The 17,635-nt window shown below is 43.9% G+C and overlaps 1 protein-coding gene across 48 annotated transcripts in view; it reads left to right on the forward strand.

Moving 5' to 3' along the window:
- NEB (nebulin) overlaps nt 1–17,635 on the forward strand; it is a 217,416-nt gene that overhangs the window by 139,838 nt on the left and 59,943 nt on the right. For all 48 annotated transcript variants that reach the window (XM_070070870.1, XM_070070875.1, XM_070070876.1 and 45 more), the window contains exons 102-119: nt 673–780; nt 883–996; nt 1,408–1,605; nt 1,981–2,085; nt 3,108–3,212; nt 3,330–3,434; nt 3,723–3,830; nt 6,922–7,035; nt 7,342–7,539; nt 7,838–7,942; nt 8,547–8,651; nt 10,124–10,231; nt 11,208–11,312; nt 12,241–12,348; nt 13,240–13,344; nt 13,448–13,552; nt 14,550–14,648; nt 14,989–15,099. In XM_070070870.1, the coding sequence (XP_069926971.1) occupies nt 673–780; nt 883–996; nt 1,408–1,605; nt 1,981–2,085; nt 3,108–3,212; nt 3,330–3,434; nt 3,723–3,830; nt 6,922–7,035; nt 7,342–7,539; nt 7,838–7,942; nt 8,547–8,651; nt 10,124–10,231; nt 11,208–11,312; nt 12,241–12,348; nt 13,240–13,344; nt 13,448–13,552; nt 14,550–14,648; nt 14,989–15,099 (2,106 nt within the window). The remainder of the gene's footprint in view (nt 1–672; nt 781–882; nt 997–1,407; nt 1,606–1,980; nt 2,086–3,107; nt 3,213–3,329; nt 3,435–3,722; nt 3,831–6,921; nt 7,036–7,341; nt 7,540–7,837; nt 7,943–8,546; nt 8,652–10,123; nt 10,232–11,207; nt 11,313–12,240; nt 12,349–13,239; nt 13,345–13,447; nt 13,553–14,549; nt 14,649–14,988; nt 15,100–17,635) is intronic.

Below are 17,635 nucleotides of genomic sequence, written 5' to 3' on the forward strand. Positions count from 1 at the left end.
GCTGATTCTGTGAACAGCAACAATAATTTTTATTGCACTTAGTTTATTAGAAGTAGCATATTATTCAGGGTACATAGTGTTTATTCAAGTTGAGCTCTCATGATATCCCAGGCACTATAAGAGGCACTGAGGGACAAAGTTCAATGAGACCAGGGCTCCAAGAGCCCATACAAGTAAGAGGGACAGGCATGTAAGTAAAGAGCTAGATGATAATGTAACAAGTGCTAGAAAGGCCCTGGGTGCACATAGCACAGAGCAAATGGATGAAAGATGATTTCTCTTTAGCAACCACATTCAAGTATCCCCAGCTAACAAGTCGAAGACTTGCCCTCCAAAATTTAGTTCAGCCAATTCAAAGGGAGAAAGGGAAAGAGGAGGAGAATGAGGAGGAGAAGATGAAGGTGAAGAAGATATTTATGTGTATGCCCAATGGGGAGCAATCACAGATGGTTCTCTCCCTATGTCCAAATTTATTGTATTTTCAATAGAACTGTAAATATAGTTAACTCTGTTCAGCCAAGGCACTCCCCTGTTTTAGTTCATCACACTAAGGGCTATAAAGATTTCAACCTTGCCTTGAACATAAATGTTTTACTTTGATTTTTCTCATTTGAGTGATATCTGAAAGAAGTTGAGTGCAAACTTTTGTTGACATGTGTTTCTTGGTTCTAGATACTGTATAAGGGGGCATGGGAGGGAACCAAGGCCTATGGCTACACCCTGGATGAGCGCTATATTCCCATCGTTGGAGCTAAGCATGCTGATTTTGTGAACAGTGAGGTTAGTATGACCTTTTCTTCTCCCAGGTTTGGGAGTCCTCACTGGGGGACAAGGGACTGTTAGAAAACCCCATTAATTCTCAATGTTGGACCCACTCCACAGCTTAAATACAAAGAGACATATGAGAAGCAGAAAGGTCACTACCTGGCTGGAAAAGTGATCAGTGAGTTCCCTGGCGTGGTCCATTGCCTGGATTTCCAAAAAATGAGGAGCGTGGTAAGCCAATGTTTGCTTTAACACAGGATTCGTGCGCCTTCAGTTGTACAAGTGTGTCTGCCTATTTATAACCTGCTCTTTGGTTCAGAACTAGCTGGGAGATGGATTGGTATGGAAAGACTCATTCTTGAGGTTTTCCACACTCCTGTCTGCCACTCTGGGGACCCTTGAAGGATGTGCGCTTTCTCCCACCTGCTCTGTCCTCTATTAACACACTAAGGGCTCTCTTTGGAGAAAAGGATGAGAAATTTCAGCAGAAACAAAAAATGTACTAAAGTATCATTTTTTAACCTTAGTCTATTCTAGAAATACTGACCTATAATGGAAATAAGGCTCAAAAAGAGTTTGATCTGAATAATTTGTTTTCATTCCTTTTTAATATTCAACTTTTAAAAAAATGTTATTTTTTAGTTGAACTACAGAAGAGATTATGAAAACACCAAAGCAAATGTTCACATCCCCAACGATATGATGAATCACGTGTTGGCTAAAAAGTGCCAGTACATCCTCAGTGACCTGGAGTATCGACACTACTTTCACCAGTGGACTTCTCTTCCCGATGAACCCAAAGTGCTACTTGCCCGAAACGCCCAGGAGATCTTAAGTGATGTATGATGTCCTTTCTGCAGCTCGATCTAGTTATAGGCTTGCCCAGCCCTGCCTGGGTCGACCAGGCTCCAGTTGGCTCTGTGTTCCCAAACTCTGCTGCTTTTAACACAACATGGCATGAATAACCACCTCGTGGTATAAGAGTCCCTCTGACACAGTTGCAAAACATTTCATCTGTTTAGGACTAGACAAAGATTCAGAGATTGTCCTTCTCCGCTTCCTTAGGCCAGGGAGTGCAAGACCTTCTAGCTGGTGAGAGGCCCACCCCTTGTCCTCTGAGCACTAAGTACCACCAAGAGATAAGAGGAAATTAGTGAAATGCCAACTGTAAATTCAGAATACCTGTCACGTTTTATTGGTCTTTCTTTCTTGCAGAATGTATATAAAGATGACTTGAATTGGTTGAAAGGCATCGGCTGCTACGTATGGGATACACCCCAGATCCTCCATGCCAAGAAATCATATGACCTCCAGAGTCAGGTGAGCTGATCTTGCCAGAAGGACTGGTTCCTCCTGGGCTATTGGAACCCATGGTGGTTGTCAGTGCGCTGATTGCCAGGATGTCTCATGCTCAGGAAAAAAAAAAAGTCTCCTATCCCCAGTCAGACCTCTCCTGGTGGCCTGCTCTGGTGCTGGGCTTTCTCAATGGGAGTCCCCTGTGGTATAAGGCCATGCACTTTTGTTAGAGAAAGCCATCCCGCAAGTATTTCATAGCAAACTATTCTAGCATCGTTACCTTAGCTCATCAGGTTAACTCACAGAGAATAATATTTGAACACAAATAGATGTGTTTTGAAGCACAAAACAGATTTCTGGAAAATGGCCAAAGAGATGGTTCCACTCTGATAGGGCAGACCTAATGGGACACTGAAATTCAGGAGCTGTTGTCAGGGGTGGGTGATGGGTGGATATGGGAAGGCAGCACAGGGAAGAAGGGCACCTGGCAAAGATCCACATCCTTCTCTTGGCTTTTGCTTTTAAGATTTATTTGGTTTAATTGAAAGGCAGAGCTACAGAGGGTGGGAGGGAGAGGCAGAGAGAGGTCTTCCATCTGCTGGTTCACTCCCCAGATGGCTGCAATGGCTGGTGCTGAACCAGGCCAAAGCCAGGAGCCAGGAGCTTCCTCCAAGTCTCCCACATGGGTGCAGGGGCCCAAACAGTTGGAGCATCCTCCACTGTTTTTCCAGGTGCATTAGCAGGGAGCTGGATTGGAAGTGGGAACAGGTGGGACTTAACTGGCAGCCATATGGAATGCCGACACTGCAGAGGGCAGCCCAACCCACTATGCCACCTCCCTCCCCTCCACCCACCCACCACCACAGCCTCTTGGTCAAGACAAACTGTTCGTTTCGGCAACCATACAAAGTGTCAGCACTACAGAATGAGACCTCTTGGTTAGGACTGGAGCAGAAACCCAGAAATACAGACGCTTCTCAGTTGGCACAGAGGTGGTAACAGGCCTGAATTTTGCCATTTCCAGTGACTCTTGTTTCTCTGCACAGCTACAATACACAGCAGCAGGTAAAGAGAATCTGCAGAACTACAATCTGGTCACAGATACGCCACTTTACGTGACTGCTCTTCAAAGCGGCATCAACGCCAGTGAGGTGCGTCTTCCTGTGCTGCTTTTTCGGGGACAAGCTTTTTGTCTTTACATGGTTTCAAACAGCGGAAGTGAAGAACCTATTCTTTTTTTTTTTTTTTTTTTTTTTTTGTGGTCGTAGGTGAAATATAAAGAAAATTATCATCAGATCAAGGACAAATATACAACAGTTCTTGAAACAGTGGACTACGACAGAACCAGGAATCTGAAAGATCTGTATAGCAGTGTGAGTGGAGTTTTTTTCCCTCTTGTATTTGAGCCACCTTTTCCCCTTTAGAGACCATAAAAGGCGCCCTGTTCCTGTAGGGCTTTCCGTTTTTTTCGCCAGACCTTCAAGTTCTTTCTTTCTCACATGAAATCATTGTGTGTGCAGTTAATTTAGTCCCAAGCTCAAGAGAAGACTTGGGGATGGTAGGGAGTGTCTGGCAAAGACAGAATGGGAGGAAGAACTTGGCACTTGGAGCTAACCAGAATTCATTCTCCCATACTCACACAAAATCTCTTGACCCTCCAGAACCTGTACAAGGAGGCCTGGAATAAAGTGAAAGCCACCAGCTACATCCTGCCAACCAGCACCTTGTCCCTGACGCACGCCAAGAACCAGAAGCACCTGGCCAGCCATGTAAGTCACATACAAACACAACAGGCTCCCCTCTCTGCCTCATCTGCTCCACACTCCCAGAACTTTCCAGGCTGGTTCTTCTGTTGCCAGAGGCACCCCTAGCACAACCTCGAGGTGCCATGCAATCATTCCAGATGCTTGGTGGTCATGGAGTCTGCGTGCTCAGTGCCTCCTCTCAGGGCCCAGTAGGCCAGAGAGAATCAGAAGGACTTGTGAGCAATGTAGTTTTGACCTCTGAGGCTGCCTGTCTGCAGATGCCATGGACCGAGAGTGTCTGTGTTCATCAGAAGTCAGGAGAGGCAGGAGTCATAACATTCCACACAAAATAGACTCTTGGTCTGCAGAATTATGTGGGTTTGGGGCAAAAATAAACCAATGGATATGATAGCTAATTATGACTCAAACTGCAAGAATGGTTAAATTATTTTTGCAGCAAAATATGTAAAACTTGCAAAATCATTTGAAATTCTGCCTTTTATTAAATTTGGAGGGGGGACCTTGAGAGGAGAGAGAGAAAGAGAATGAGAATGAGCGCAAGCTTACCTGTTAGATCATGCCCAAATGCCCGCCACAGCAGCCTAGGCTGAGGCCAGAGTCAGGAAGAGCAAATGCCATCTGGGTCTCCCACGTGGGTGGCAGGAACCCAGTTTCGTGAGTCATTACCCGCTGCCTCCAGGGGCTGCACTGGTGGGAAGTTGGAGTCAGGAACCAGAGCCAGAAATCAAACCCAGACTCTCTGATCTGGGATGCAGGCATCTTAACCTTGAGACTAAATGCCTATTCCTAAAATCCTACCTAAACAAGGTGGTGTTTTCACTGGTATAGCCATGATTACTTTTAAAAATCCTAGATCACATGAGCTGTTTAAATACAGGATAAAGTCTTGTGATCTCTAACCCCAAAGCTCTCAAGTAAACCTTTTACTGTGAAATTTCCTATCATCTTCATTACAGCTCTAATGAGCCCAGTTCTCTTCAGAAACATTAGCTATATCCTTCTTCGTAATTGTGAACAGTTTATATAACACTGTACGTATCATTTCTCAAACGTGTTTTGATCATGTCCCATGGTGAGAAGTTTATTTTACATTGCAAGTCAACACACACACAACCCCTGAGACTATGTGAGTTTCTTCTGTCCTACTAAAGAATGCTGGCTGCTACACTGGACAATGCACTCTGGTAATCCTGATTCTGTTCTACTCATTGAAGTGCGAATGTCCCAGTAAACCAATTTCACACATCTCTAATGGATGTAGAGATGCCCAGTTTAGAAAAAGACTTTATTAGATAATATAATTAATTTTTACTTAAAGGAAAAATTAAGGTATATGACTCTAGCTAGATGCAATTCTGTTTGGAGGACTGCAAACACAGTAGTCCAGAGAGCCAACTTTTCATTTGGAAAGAGGAGTTTAGTAGATGGGACTTACAAAGCCCGGTAGAGGCTCTATCCCTTGGTCATGAAAAAAGTTGTAGAGGCAGGTTCTCAGCAAGCTGTTTTTGGAACAAGGTCAAGCATAGAGAAATGAGTTCTTCAAAAGAATTCCACACTTATACTTTCTTAAAACAAATGAGTTTCTCTGAATGTTGTCTTTGTAGTTGAAGAATATATTAGATGTAAGAAGCTGGAATTTTCTTTCTAGAAGATTCTGGTGGAAATTTTTGTTGGTCTCCATGCATTGAAGAGCTTGGCTGGAATACTGATCCAAACACTCCCAGCTCCCATTTTTTCACTGAGTGTGGGTCTCTGACTGCGAGGGGATTGTTATTTTTCCTTCATGTGCTGGGTATAGAGACTTTCCATCTCTGCCTTATCCCTTGGCTCATATGATCACGGGCCATTAGTTAAAAGGCAACATAGCTGAAGAATTAAAAATTCCTCCTCCCATCCCTGGGGAGTCAGCATTGTGGTATAGCAGATTAAGTCATTGCCTACGATGCTGATACCCCATATGGGAGCTTGTTCAAGTTCTGGCTGCTCCACTTCCAATCCAGCTCCCTGCTAATGCTCCTGTTAAAAACAGCAGAAGATTGGCTGGCGCCACAGCTCACTAGGCTAATCCTCCACCTTGCGGCGCCGGCACACCAGGTTCTAGTCCTGGTTGGGGCGCCGGATTCTGTCCCAGTTGCCCCTCTTCCAGGCCAGCTCTCTGCTGTGGCCAGGGAGTGCAGTGGAGGATGGCCCAAGTGCTTGGGCCCTGCACCCCATGGGAGACCAGGATAAGTACCTGGCTCCTGCCATCGGATCAGCGCGGTGCGCCGGCCGCAGCAGGCCGGCCGCGGCGGCCATTGGAGGGTGACCCAATGGCAAAGGAAGATCTTTCTCTCTCTCTCTCTCTCTCTCTCTCTCTCACTGTCCACTCTGCCTGTCAAAAAAATAAAATAAAAAAACCAGCAGAAGATGCCCCAAGTGGTTGGGCCCCTGCTACCCACATGGGAGACTTGGATGAGGCTCCTGGCTCCTGACTTCAGGCTGGCCCAGCCCTGGCCATTGTGGGCATTTAGGGAGAGTGTCTGTCTGTCTGTCTCTCTTTGTAACTCTGCCTTTCAAATAAATCAATCTTTTAAAAACCAAAAGCAAAACAGTTGGTCATAATGATGTTTTTTAAAGTCTCTTAGAAACTGAAATTCAAGAAAGACATTTCTGAAACAGCAGGCTTTTTAAGTTATCAAAAGCAGAGATTCCTGAGCACAGTTTTATTTTCTTCCCTTATGATAGTAAGCTATTGTCACAAAGTAGATTATTTTAAAATTGCACAGTCTTGAAATTGAGTTGGTTGTGGTAGCTGTTACAGTACTAGTGTTGGTATAGGCATTTTAACACAATAACTGAAAGTGTCACTGCTGTACAGTACAACAGCTATTTAGTTAGCATCTACACTGTACTCCTATTAGGTATTATAAGTAATCTAGAAATGATTCAAAGTGTACAGGAGGACTGTGCAAATGCTATGCCAATTTATGTAAGAGACTTGAGCATCCGTGGATTTTGGTATTGGGGGACAGATTCTGGAGCCAGTCCTCTGCAGATACTGAGAAACAGCTGTGCTCTCTCAAACTGTGTTTCTTCTTTCTTCTTTCCTCTACAGATCAAATATCGGGAGGAATACGAAAAGTTCAAAGCTCTTTATACTTTACCAAAAAGTGTTGAAGATGATCCAAACACAGCCCGGTGCCTCCGAGTTGGCAAGCTTAACATTGATGTAAGTCATCTCAAAGGCTTTGCTTCAAACTGAGGACAAGCAAAATAGCCGTGCTTTGTAACTCAGAACATTGCTCCAGTAAACAGTGAAAATGACACTGATTGTGGATATGTGAAAAAAAACTAAGCATCATTTCAGTTCATGTTGATTTTAAAAAAAAATGTCCCTGATACTGTTGTAGAGAAAGTGTTGTCCCCACCCTGCCCCCAACTGCAGGGTCACCCTGACTTCTCTGGTGTGTCAGAAGACATGTAGACACCTTAGCACAATTTCCTGCATAACTGGTGTGTAATTTGAACTTCACAGCGCCTCTACAGATCAGTTTATGAAAAGAACAAGATGAAAATCCACATTGTGCCTGACATGGTAGAGATGGTGACTGCCAAGGATACTCAGAAGAAAGTCAGTGAGATTGATTACCGTCTGCACCTCCACGAGTGGATCTGCCATCCCGACTTGCAAGTCAACAGTCACGTCAGGAAGGTCACAGACCAGATCAGCGATGTAAGCCATTGTGGTGCGGTTGTCCCTCTGCTGCCCCATCCCAGACTCAGCTGCTTCTTTACCTCTGCCTTTCTCTCCTGCTTTGTGTTTATCCGTGAGTCTGTCTTGATTCTGGAGCAGTCCCTGGGTGCTTGCCCCACATGTGACTGATTCTGTTGCACCCACGACCTCATTTTGCATGATGTCTTCTGCTTTTTATTCTGCAATGGCATCTGGGTTCAGAGCGTGCCTATGTTCTTGGTGTTAAAGTCATGGCCACTTTTTGTGCTCATCCCCTCCATCTGCTGAAACCCTCTAGATCGTGTACAAGGATGACCTCAACTGGCTGAAAGGCATTGGTTGCTATGTCTGGGATACTCCTGAAATTCTCCATGCCAAACACGCTTATGACCTACGCAATGATGTGAGTTGGCCTTGTTCTGCTTTGTTTTTGACATATTTCCATCTATAGCCTGGAGTCAAGAGGAAGATTGTAAAATAGCGATGTTGTCAGAGACCAGCTGTGGATTAACTCATATTAAGGATGGCTGAACTGGATGAAGATGCTGGGATTAGAGCAGCCATTTCTCGGGAGGCATGTGACTGTCCTGTTAAACAATGCAGTCCAGCTGTGTCATTGTCCTAGATGGAGAAGGGACCCTTGGCTTCTCTTTCTACTGTCCGGACTGTTCTGGATGTATTAACACATAATTCTTATGACAGAAAAAAATTCATTTGTTAGGAGTTTATGATACTAAAGACGGGATCTCTTTGGAAGGAGAGAACTTGCCAGGCAAATAAATATCATAGTGAACATGTCAGTAAGAAAGCTTAACTTTCCCAGAAGAGCAGTCATCAAGACTTCTAGAAGACTCTAGAAGCCCCATATGAATGTAAGGTAGTGCTGATTGTTAAAAAAGTATCCTGGTCTGCCACATAAGTGCTGACAAATGCAAACCTCCATGAACTTCAGCAGTGTCCAGTATACTGAGAGATCCAATGCAGCCTCGCTTTCTTCCCTTTGGCAGATCAAGTACAAAGCTCACATGATGAAAACAAGGAACGACTACAAGCTGGTCACAGATACACCGGTCTACGTGCAGGCTGTCAAGAGTGGGAAGCAGCTAAGTGATGTGAGTGCTCCCTGGGGAATTTCCTGTGGGAAGTGATAGAGACAGGGCTGCCACCCAGCCAAGGGCTGGGTACTGCCAGGCCTTTTGTAACTGAGAAGCCAGAGTAAGTACCATAGAAAAGGCACTGAAGGTGCTGCCTATAGCCCTAAAGCCTGAAGCGTTCAAGTGGTTTCCTGGGGGAAGTTGTAAGTGATCTGCGTCTAGGAATACTTTGTGTGTTAGAGCTTCCACTGTGGTCTATGTTGCATGCTGTGGTCTATGTTCCACTGTCTAGGCCTTCTCATAAATGAGGGCCAATTATGGTAGAATAAGAAGCAGGCAGGAGTTACATACAGGCACTGGAGTTCCATCTCTCCCAGAAACCATCTATGAGGCTTGTGAAAAGCACTTAACCTTCCAAGCCTCTGCATTCTTCTGTGTAAAATGGAAAGTGTTTTTATGTAAAGACCTACTCCAATGCCTGACATAGAACAGAAACAGCAGGCATAATGCTGCTCTTATTTTTAAAAAAAGTTTTTAAGAATTTGTTTGAGCGGCCAGCACTGTGACGTAGTGGTTAAAAGCCATGCCTGCAGTGTTGACATCCCAAATGGGCACCAGTTTGAATCCTGGTTGCTCCACTTCCAATCCAGCTCCTTGCTAATGCTCCTGGGAAAGCAGCAGAAGATGGCCCAAGTGCTTGGGCCCCTGCACCCACATGAGAGACCCAGAAGAAGCTCCTGGGTTCAGATAGGCCCAGCTCTGGCCTTTACAGCCATCTGGAGAGTGCACCCCCTGGTGGAAGATCTCTTTCTCTCTAACTCTGCATTTCAAATAAAAATAAATAAATCTTTTAAAAATATTTTAAAAATGCTGAGTGAAGGATAGAGAGGGGAAGACAAAGAGATCCTCCATCCACTTGTTTATTCCTCAAATGCCTTTAGCAGCTGGCAGTGGGCCAGGGCAGAGCCAGGAGCCTGAAACTCCCTCCTAGTTCTCCACGTAGGTAGCAGGGGCCCAAGCACTTGAGCCATCACCTGTTGCCTTCCAGGTCCATTAGCAGGGAGCTTGATTGGAAGCAGTGGTGGGACTCCATCCCAGGGGCTGGATGTGCCCCAACGCCTACCCCAAGCTGTTCTTTTTGAAAAAATCAGCTCCATAAGTCTACAATATTAGATCCCCACACAGAGTTGGGATGTTGAGACCTGTTATTTTGGAACTTCTAGTGGCAAAATGCTGGTGCCACCTCTTCTTATGCCTGAGCCATTTCTTCCACTTATTTCTCAGAGTGGGTAGCCACACCCTGGCTCTGTTCCTATTGGATATGACATAGTAATAGATCAGATAGAGTCCTCTCAACAGAAGACAGAAGGCTGCTTTTTTTTTTTTTTTTTTTTTTTTTTTTTTAAGGGAAACCTGGGTTTTCATCTCCCTTGCTTCTTTCTAACAATGCCGCTGCAGTTGAAGTAGGTTCACTTTCTCTCTGCGCACAGGCTGTCTACCACCACGATTACGTGCACAGTGTCAGAGGCAAAGTGGCGCCAACCACCAAAACCGTGGATCTGGAGCGGGCCCTTCATGCATACAAGCTCCAGAGTGAGGTGAGCCCTGGGAACTCAGAGGACCCCGCAGAAACCCAGAGCCGTGGCCGCCCTGGAAGCAGCCTCAGCTTGGGCATCCTCGTGGCCTGACCTTCGAAAATGTAAATGACCTTTCCACATGAAATGGAGGAACAGGAAGAAAAGTAGAGAATCAACTGACTTCTCTCTTGGCAGGCAGGATCTTCTTATGAACTAATCCAATCAATAGTAAACAGGCATTTTTGGAATAGTACTTACAAGTTACAAAGAGGGCCAATATACTCTCTCTTCTTTCAAAAAGCCTAAAATCAGGATGGCAGAAGCAAGGCATTTAATCATAAAAGGCTACTAACAGTAAGAGTTAATGCTGAAAATTTCCGTTGGAATTCAGAAGAGAAAGACCCTGGACCCCACCTGTGTATTTTAATCTCCCTATTCTAGTACCCAGGGGGTACTGCTTTGATCTCAACTTTAAATGCTACTTCCCTTCTTGAATATTCAAAATAATTTGGTTTTTAATATGTTAGCGTCCGCACTGTTCTTTATTCCATTGCTCCCCTGAGAACCACACTAAGTGAGGTGACAGACAGAAACTCCTCCTACCTCCCCCTCTCAGTGAATATGCACCTCCCAGCAGCTTCATAGCCTGATGTCAACACACAAAGACGTCTCAGGGGTTGCTGTTGGCCTGAGTGGGGCTCACAACAGATGCCACTTGGCTGCATTTCTTCATTTCTTGTTAGATGCCATGCAATCAACCGTGCATAAAAAAATGGCATTTCAACCATGGTTCCCTTTTTCTAAAACAATAGGTTAAGAGTTACCTGAGTCTTTCATGACTCTTGGAACTTATTTGATTTCTTCTTGGAATCAGTTCATTGGGCACAAGTACGTTAGGTATCTGATCAAAATCCCAACGGGAGCTGTGTATGATTTGTTTACCTCAGATGTTGTTGATGCCACTTGCCATTGTACTTACTCTTCCTCATTCCGGCAGAATCTATACAAAACCAGCCTTCGCACCCTGCCCACTGGATATCGGCTTCCCGGAGATACTCCTCATTTCAAGCACAACAAGGACATCCGATACATGAGCAGTTATGTGAGTGGTCTCCTCCTCGTTAGGCTGTGGTCTGAGGTTGGGGAGGGAAGGAACTAGTGTTAATCAGTAGCTTCATTTCATCTTCCACTCACATGCTTTCAAGGAGTGCTATAAAGTTGGCTGCTTTTACAAGCCAGCGGTACTGTGGGGCAGCCCAGTGGGGTAGGATAGGATGTTCATGGGAGATCTGGCTCAGGGCCTGTGGCCCGCGGTCTTGGTACAGAAGCGTTCTGACCTATCCCAGATCATTGACTGGAAATGAAGCTTCATAAACTGCCACTGCCTGCAGCTTGCTCAGGTATTGGCTCTGATATTACCCTTCCCCACATCTTAAAAGATTAGATTGGAACTTGATGCATTTACCCCATGGGTAAGGCCTAGAGAAGTTTGACTATCCCAGTGACTCTGGTCTGCTGACTGTGCTTACGAACCAGCCATTGTTTGAAGACTAAGCTCTTGCTTCCATACTACCCTTCAAGGTCCTGGGAATCAACTGTGCTAGCAAAAGAGGCTCCATAGCCTGTGGCCCAATAGTGTTTCTAAAGCAATCAGTCAGAGATCTTAACAATGTAATGTGTCATTTAAAGAATTACTCCAGAAAGCCATTCATCATTCTTAAAAATATTCTCCTGTTCCTTTTTTGTATTTCCTAATTTCCTAGTCATATTATGTTTTTCTTGCATTTTGTGTAACCACCCTACAAAATGGATTTCACCTAAGGAAGGTTGGAATTTATTCCTTTCTGGACAAGGCTTTATTTTCTAACAAACAATTTTCAAGACTAAAATAAATATTGAGGCTTTGTCCCTGGCTTTTCTTAATGCTTAGAGAACAATTTTCAAATAAAGATGACATCTCTTTTCTATTTGAGAAATATAATGCTCTCTCTTTACCCATCATCACTCTCATTCTGACTTTGCTTTTGTAGTTTAAGTACAAAGAAGTTTATGAGCACATCAAGGCGAACGGGTACACTCTGGGCCCCAATGATGTTCCATTTGTCAACGTCCGAAGAGTCAACAAAGTCACCAGTGAGGTACTGTGAATACGGATTCACTGGGGGAAACGCTGAGTTTCAAAGACCATGACTTGTTTGAAAAGGAGTAAGAATTAATTGTATTTAAGCTGTAAATGTGCATGTCAACAGGGAGTAACAGAATCCTTTGTGTCACCGTTTATTGGTTTTTGTTTTAAAAAGATTTATTTATTTGAAAGAGTTACAGAGAGAGGCAGAGATAGAGAGAGATAGGTATTCCATCCGCTGGTTCACTCCCCAGATGGCCACAACAGCCGGAGCTGCGCTGATCTGAAGCCAGGAGCCAGGAGCTTCTTCCAGGTCTCCCACGTGGGTGTAGGGTTCCAAGGACTTGCGCCATCTTCTACCACTTTTCCAGGCCATAGCAGAAAGCTGGATCGGAAGAGGAGCAGCCGGGACTAGAACCAGCACCCATACGGGATGCCGGCGCTTCAGGCCAGGGCATTAATCTGCTGCGCCACCGTGCCGGCCCCTGTGTCACTGTTTTAATACTAGTATCTCTTTGCAGTGTTATTCTGTATTTGTAATGTCATCACAGGGACCCAGTTCTGTAGATTACGATGCAAAATCTTCCTAAAGAAGATTCTTTCTTCTGACAATTGTATTCAGAAATCTTTAAACAGATTGCCTTTTAGTCTGACTCATGACCCTAGTTTTCTACATCAGTTATTTGTGTATCCTATCCTTCTCTATAACCATCTGATGGAAAGTGGAAGACTTGGGATCCTTCACCTACATTGAATTAGTATCACTTCTCCTTTTTTCTTTAATCTCAGTCATTTCCCATAGCCTCTCCAGGCTCTTTGTGTGAAGTATTTGATTGTTGATTAGTCAGTTGATGCTCTCATTAACCCTCCCCTAACCATCGCAATGGCTTTTCCTCTAATGTAGAGACTGTACCGAGAATTGTACCACAAACTCAAAGACAAGATTCACACAACGCCTGACACTCCTGAAATTCGCCAAGTCAAAAAGACACAGGAAGCTGTCAGTGAGGTGAGTATTAGGAGAGAGACAGGCCGCGGAACCCAGGGATGAATGTCAGCCATCTGCACTCTCTAATTGTGTGTTTCTGCTTGTTGCTGTTGTTTTCCTTTAGCTGATCTACAAATCAGACTTCTTCAAGATGCAGGGCCACATGATCTCCCTGCCGTACACACCGCACGTGCTCCATTGCCGCTACGTGGGAGACATCACCAGTGATGTAAGCGTCTCACGGGGCTCTTTCTGGAGGAGTCTTACCAAGGGGCAGGGTTGTTTTCAGCGTTTAAGACATCCGGTGGTTTTTGAATGCCCTTCTCCACTGAGAACTTCTAAACTGTGTGTACAGGTTGGAGATGAAATAGTGGGAAGGTAGAACTCCACAAATCTCCACAATTCTCCAGCTACGGCAGTAGTAGTAAGAGCACCATTTGGAAAATAGAAGAGTTGCCACCATTCTCCATCACCCAGTGACCACCATTCTACATTCTATGCTGAGTCGTTACCGCCCCTCCACTCTAAGTGGCCGTGTCCCGGATCATGTTAATGACTTTCTTCCGCACATACCCATTCCTACCTCTCTGAGCAACTTCCTGATACTGCTTTTTAAAATTCCCCTTGGATGTTTCCATTTCTTTAAAGACCAATCCATTCAATCTCTGCTTTTCTCCCATTGATAGTATAATAATAAAATGATGTTAATGTTTTCCTCCAAGCTCAGAGTTACATACTTAAATGAGAAAACTCGACTTACTTGAGTGCAAGCAGGTAACAGATAACACAAGGTGGATGTGTTGAACCAAAATGAAAGAGTAGAGACCCTTTATCTGCAGAGGATACTTGCAAGACTTGGACTTGGGAGCTGCCTGAAACTGCATAGGATCAAACCCTGTGTATATGCTATGTTTTTTCCTATACATGCGTATCTAAGATAAAGTTAAATTTATAATTAGGTATAGTAAGACATTTTAAAAAATAATAAGATAGAACAATTTTAACAATGTAATAAAATGTACTTAAAACTTATGAATGTTTTATTTCTGGAATGTTCCACTTAATATTTTCAGACTATGGTTGACCATGGATAGAACGGAAACCAGGGAAAGTGAAATTGTAGATAAAGGGGGACCACTCTATATCAGTAAAGAAGTACAACAACTCTTCTTTTTTCCTTATTTATAATTGCTCATGACCACTTAAATTCTGTGTTTGCCCCACAGATTAAATACAAAGAGGACTTGCAGATCCTGAAGGGACTTGGCTGCTTCTTGTACGACACTCCTGACATGGTCCGCTCCCGGCACCTGCGGAAACTCTGGGTGAGTGCACTCTTCACAGATGCCTTGGCACAGCTTCAGACTCCCTGCCACCAGCATCCAGCAGCTGGGCAGAAGGAATCCTAGCCTTCAGCTATTTTTAAGGGGAAATTTACTACTCGCCCCCTTTGTCCAGGCCGTGACCTGATTAAGATGATCTATACCTCGTATGAAAGAGGATGAGCTTAGTTACATGACAATTATTTTCTTGTTTACCTGAGAAGACAACCAGGATACCTGAAGGGCCTGCTCAGCTTGCAGACACTGGCCATTTAAAAAGCAATGTTGACACACAATTCCTTAAATGATTAATCAACTTGCATTTCTCTTGTTATTTTGTTAGTCTAACTACCTGTACACTGACAATGCCAGGAAGATGCGGGACAAATACAAAGTGGTACTTGACACCCCAGAATACAGAAAAGTGCAGGAGCTGAAGACTCACCTGAGTGAGGTAAGTGTGCTTTGCCTGTCCCTATGGGTGAACCAAATTGCTAGATATGAACGGAATTATCACAGTGGTGCTCAGTTCCTCTAGTGATCAGTTTTCAGGCAGCCGCAACAGCGAGAACACTTCCCCTGTGCCCTTAACGGAGGAGTGACCGCCATGTCTAAGCAAGTCAATTGACTTCACAGTATGTTAGTTTGCTTATTTTATCCCTTACGGTAAAATGAGGGTATTCATTCTTGTCCTTCCTGTGAGTAGGACTGATGAGAGGTTTTACTTGATTTTATAGGTTAGAAAGTCCTTCTTTCTTATGATATTGTTATAGTCTCCAAATCAGACTTATTTCATTTGTTTTTTTCTCTCTCAGCAACACTGTTCATGGCAGTGCTGTTTGGTCTTTGACAGCTCCCTGCTCTTTGCCCACTCAGTAACATTCAGACTATTCAGTTTCATTCCATCGGCCTGCCTAACAGTGAGGCTCTGGAATTATTGCAGTTACCTGTCTCTGGCTTTCTCACCTGACTACTTGTCAAGTCTTTGAGGACTGAATCCCACCTTATTTATCCATGTTTCCCATAAGGCCCTGGCCATAATAGATGCCCCTGTTTGCCAGTGAGTGACTGTGCTTTGCAACAGTTATGGGCACTCCACAAATGTAAATGATTGCTCCTTTTATAGGTCAGTGGGTGATTCTCATTCTTCCATTAGTCTGTGTTGTGACTTCATCATTCTCTCTCTTTTTTTAAAAGTTTTTATTTAATAAATGCATTTTAATAGGTACAACTTTAGGAACCCTCCCTGACTCCCATTCCACCTCCCTCGCCCTCTCCCATCTCCTTCTTCATTATGCATCATTTTTAGTTTGATTTTATATACAGAAGACCAACTCCATGTTAAGCACAGATTTCAACAGTTTGCACCCACCCCCCCACACACAACACGTAGACTACAGTTTGATACCAAGATTTTCAGTCAATTTTCATAGTATAACTCATTAAGGACAGAGGTCCTACATGGGGAGTAAGTGCACAATGACTTCTGTTGTTGATTTAAGAATTAACACTCTTATTTATGACGTCGGTGATCACCCGAGGCTCTTCCCTTGGGCTGCTAAGGCTATGGAAGCCTTTCATGACCACAGACTCCATCAGTGTTTGGACACAGCCATAAGCAAAGTGGAAGTTTCTCTCCTCCCTTCAGAGAAAAGTACATCCTTCTTTCCACTGAGGTCTCACAGAGATCCTTCATGTAGGATTTTTTTTTTTTTTTTTTTTTTTTTTTTTGCCACGGAGTCTTGACTTTCCATGCCTGAAATGTGGCTTCATCATTCTCAATAGTACTGATGGCTGCTTAGGAATGTCATGCTCTTGAACTTAGAGCCCTGGCACTCCAAATGTTGCCCTTAGATAGGCAACCGCCTATACACTCAGGGAGCCAGAGTCACAGGGTGATTCATTCTTCAGCTGTCACGAGTACTACATTGAACCCATTTGCTTTCTTACCAGCTTCTCTTTGTATTTCACCCAGAGCCCACACAGTAAAGTTTATCGCAGTAAAGTTTCACTTTGGCTTTTCTACCCTGGCTGAGTACAGGAATCAACTTCGGAATATTTGGAAACTACCCCTGAGTGGGCTCTGAGCCTGGTTCCACACCACACTGGTTCTCTGTGTCTGGGCACTGGTGTGCTTGTAGATGCTCCTTAGGTAATCCCAGTAGGCATCATTTACTGCAAACCACTGCATCACATCTCCTCTAGGCACCAAATAATAAAATGTTGTTTGGGAACTTAAAGTGCCTTAGAATAAAGGTACCTCAATATCTTTACTTCTCCTGGATATCTGGGTTCAGAAATTTTAGTTTCTCCTCTTCCCAGTTCCTACTGGTCTTTTGTGCCTATTGTGTACCAACCCTGAAGAGGGAGAATGGATCTTTTCCAGTAGTGTAGTTTCCACCACATCTGCTTTTCCATAAGAATGGCCCGGGCTCTGTAAAATACTGTTCCCTGCCTCTCCCCTGAATTCAGGAGGTCAGGGATGCAGCCTACAAGTTTGCTCTTGATCAAGACCCTGGGAAGTTGTTGCACCGGGAAATTTGGGGATATACTGACATAGTTAAAAGTTTGATGGCTAAAGAGAATTCAAGTAACTGACTTTTGAGTTCTCTTTCAATTGTATAGATCCTGGACATGCGTATGTGCATTTGGAAGCAGGGATGTTGTCCCAAGAAGCATAAATAAAGTCTATCAAATAAATAAATAAATAAAGTCTATCTAAGTACATGGGAAACATAAGTCAGAGAATTACAGAAACGGTATGGGAGAATTGGATTTTAGTCCCAGTTTTATTTCAAATTAGTTATATGACCTTATATAATTCAGAGTTTCAGTCCCACAACTTCCTCAGCTAAAGAATTGGATTAAATGATTTGGGCTCCTTTTTTTTTTTTTTTTTTTTTTACAGGCAGAGTGGACAGTGAAAGAGAGAGACAGAGAGACAGAGAGACAGAGAGAAAGGTCTTCCTTTGCCGTTGGTTCACCCTCCA

This window comes from Oryctolagus cuniculus, chromosome 3 (assembly GCF_964237555.1).
Source record: "Oryctolagus cuniculus chromosome 3, mOryCun1.1, whole genome shotgun sequence".
Classification (NCBI taxonomy): Eukaryota; Metazoa; Chordata; class Mammalia; order Lagomorpha; family Leporidae; genus Oryctolagus; species Oryctolagus cuniculus.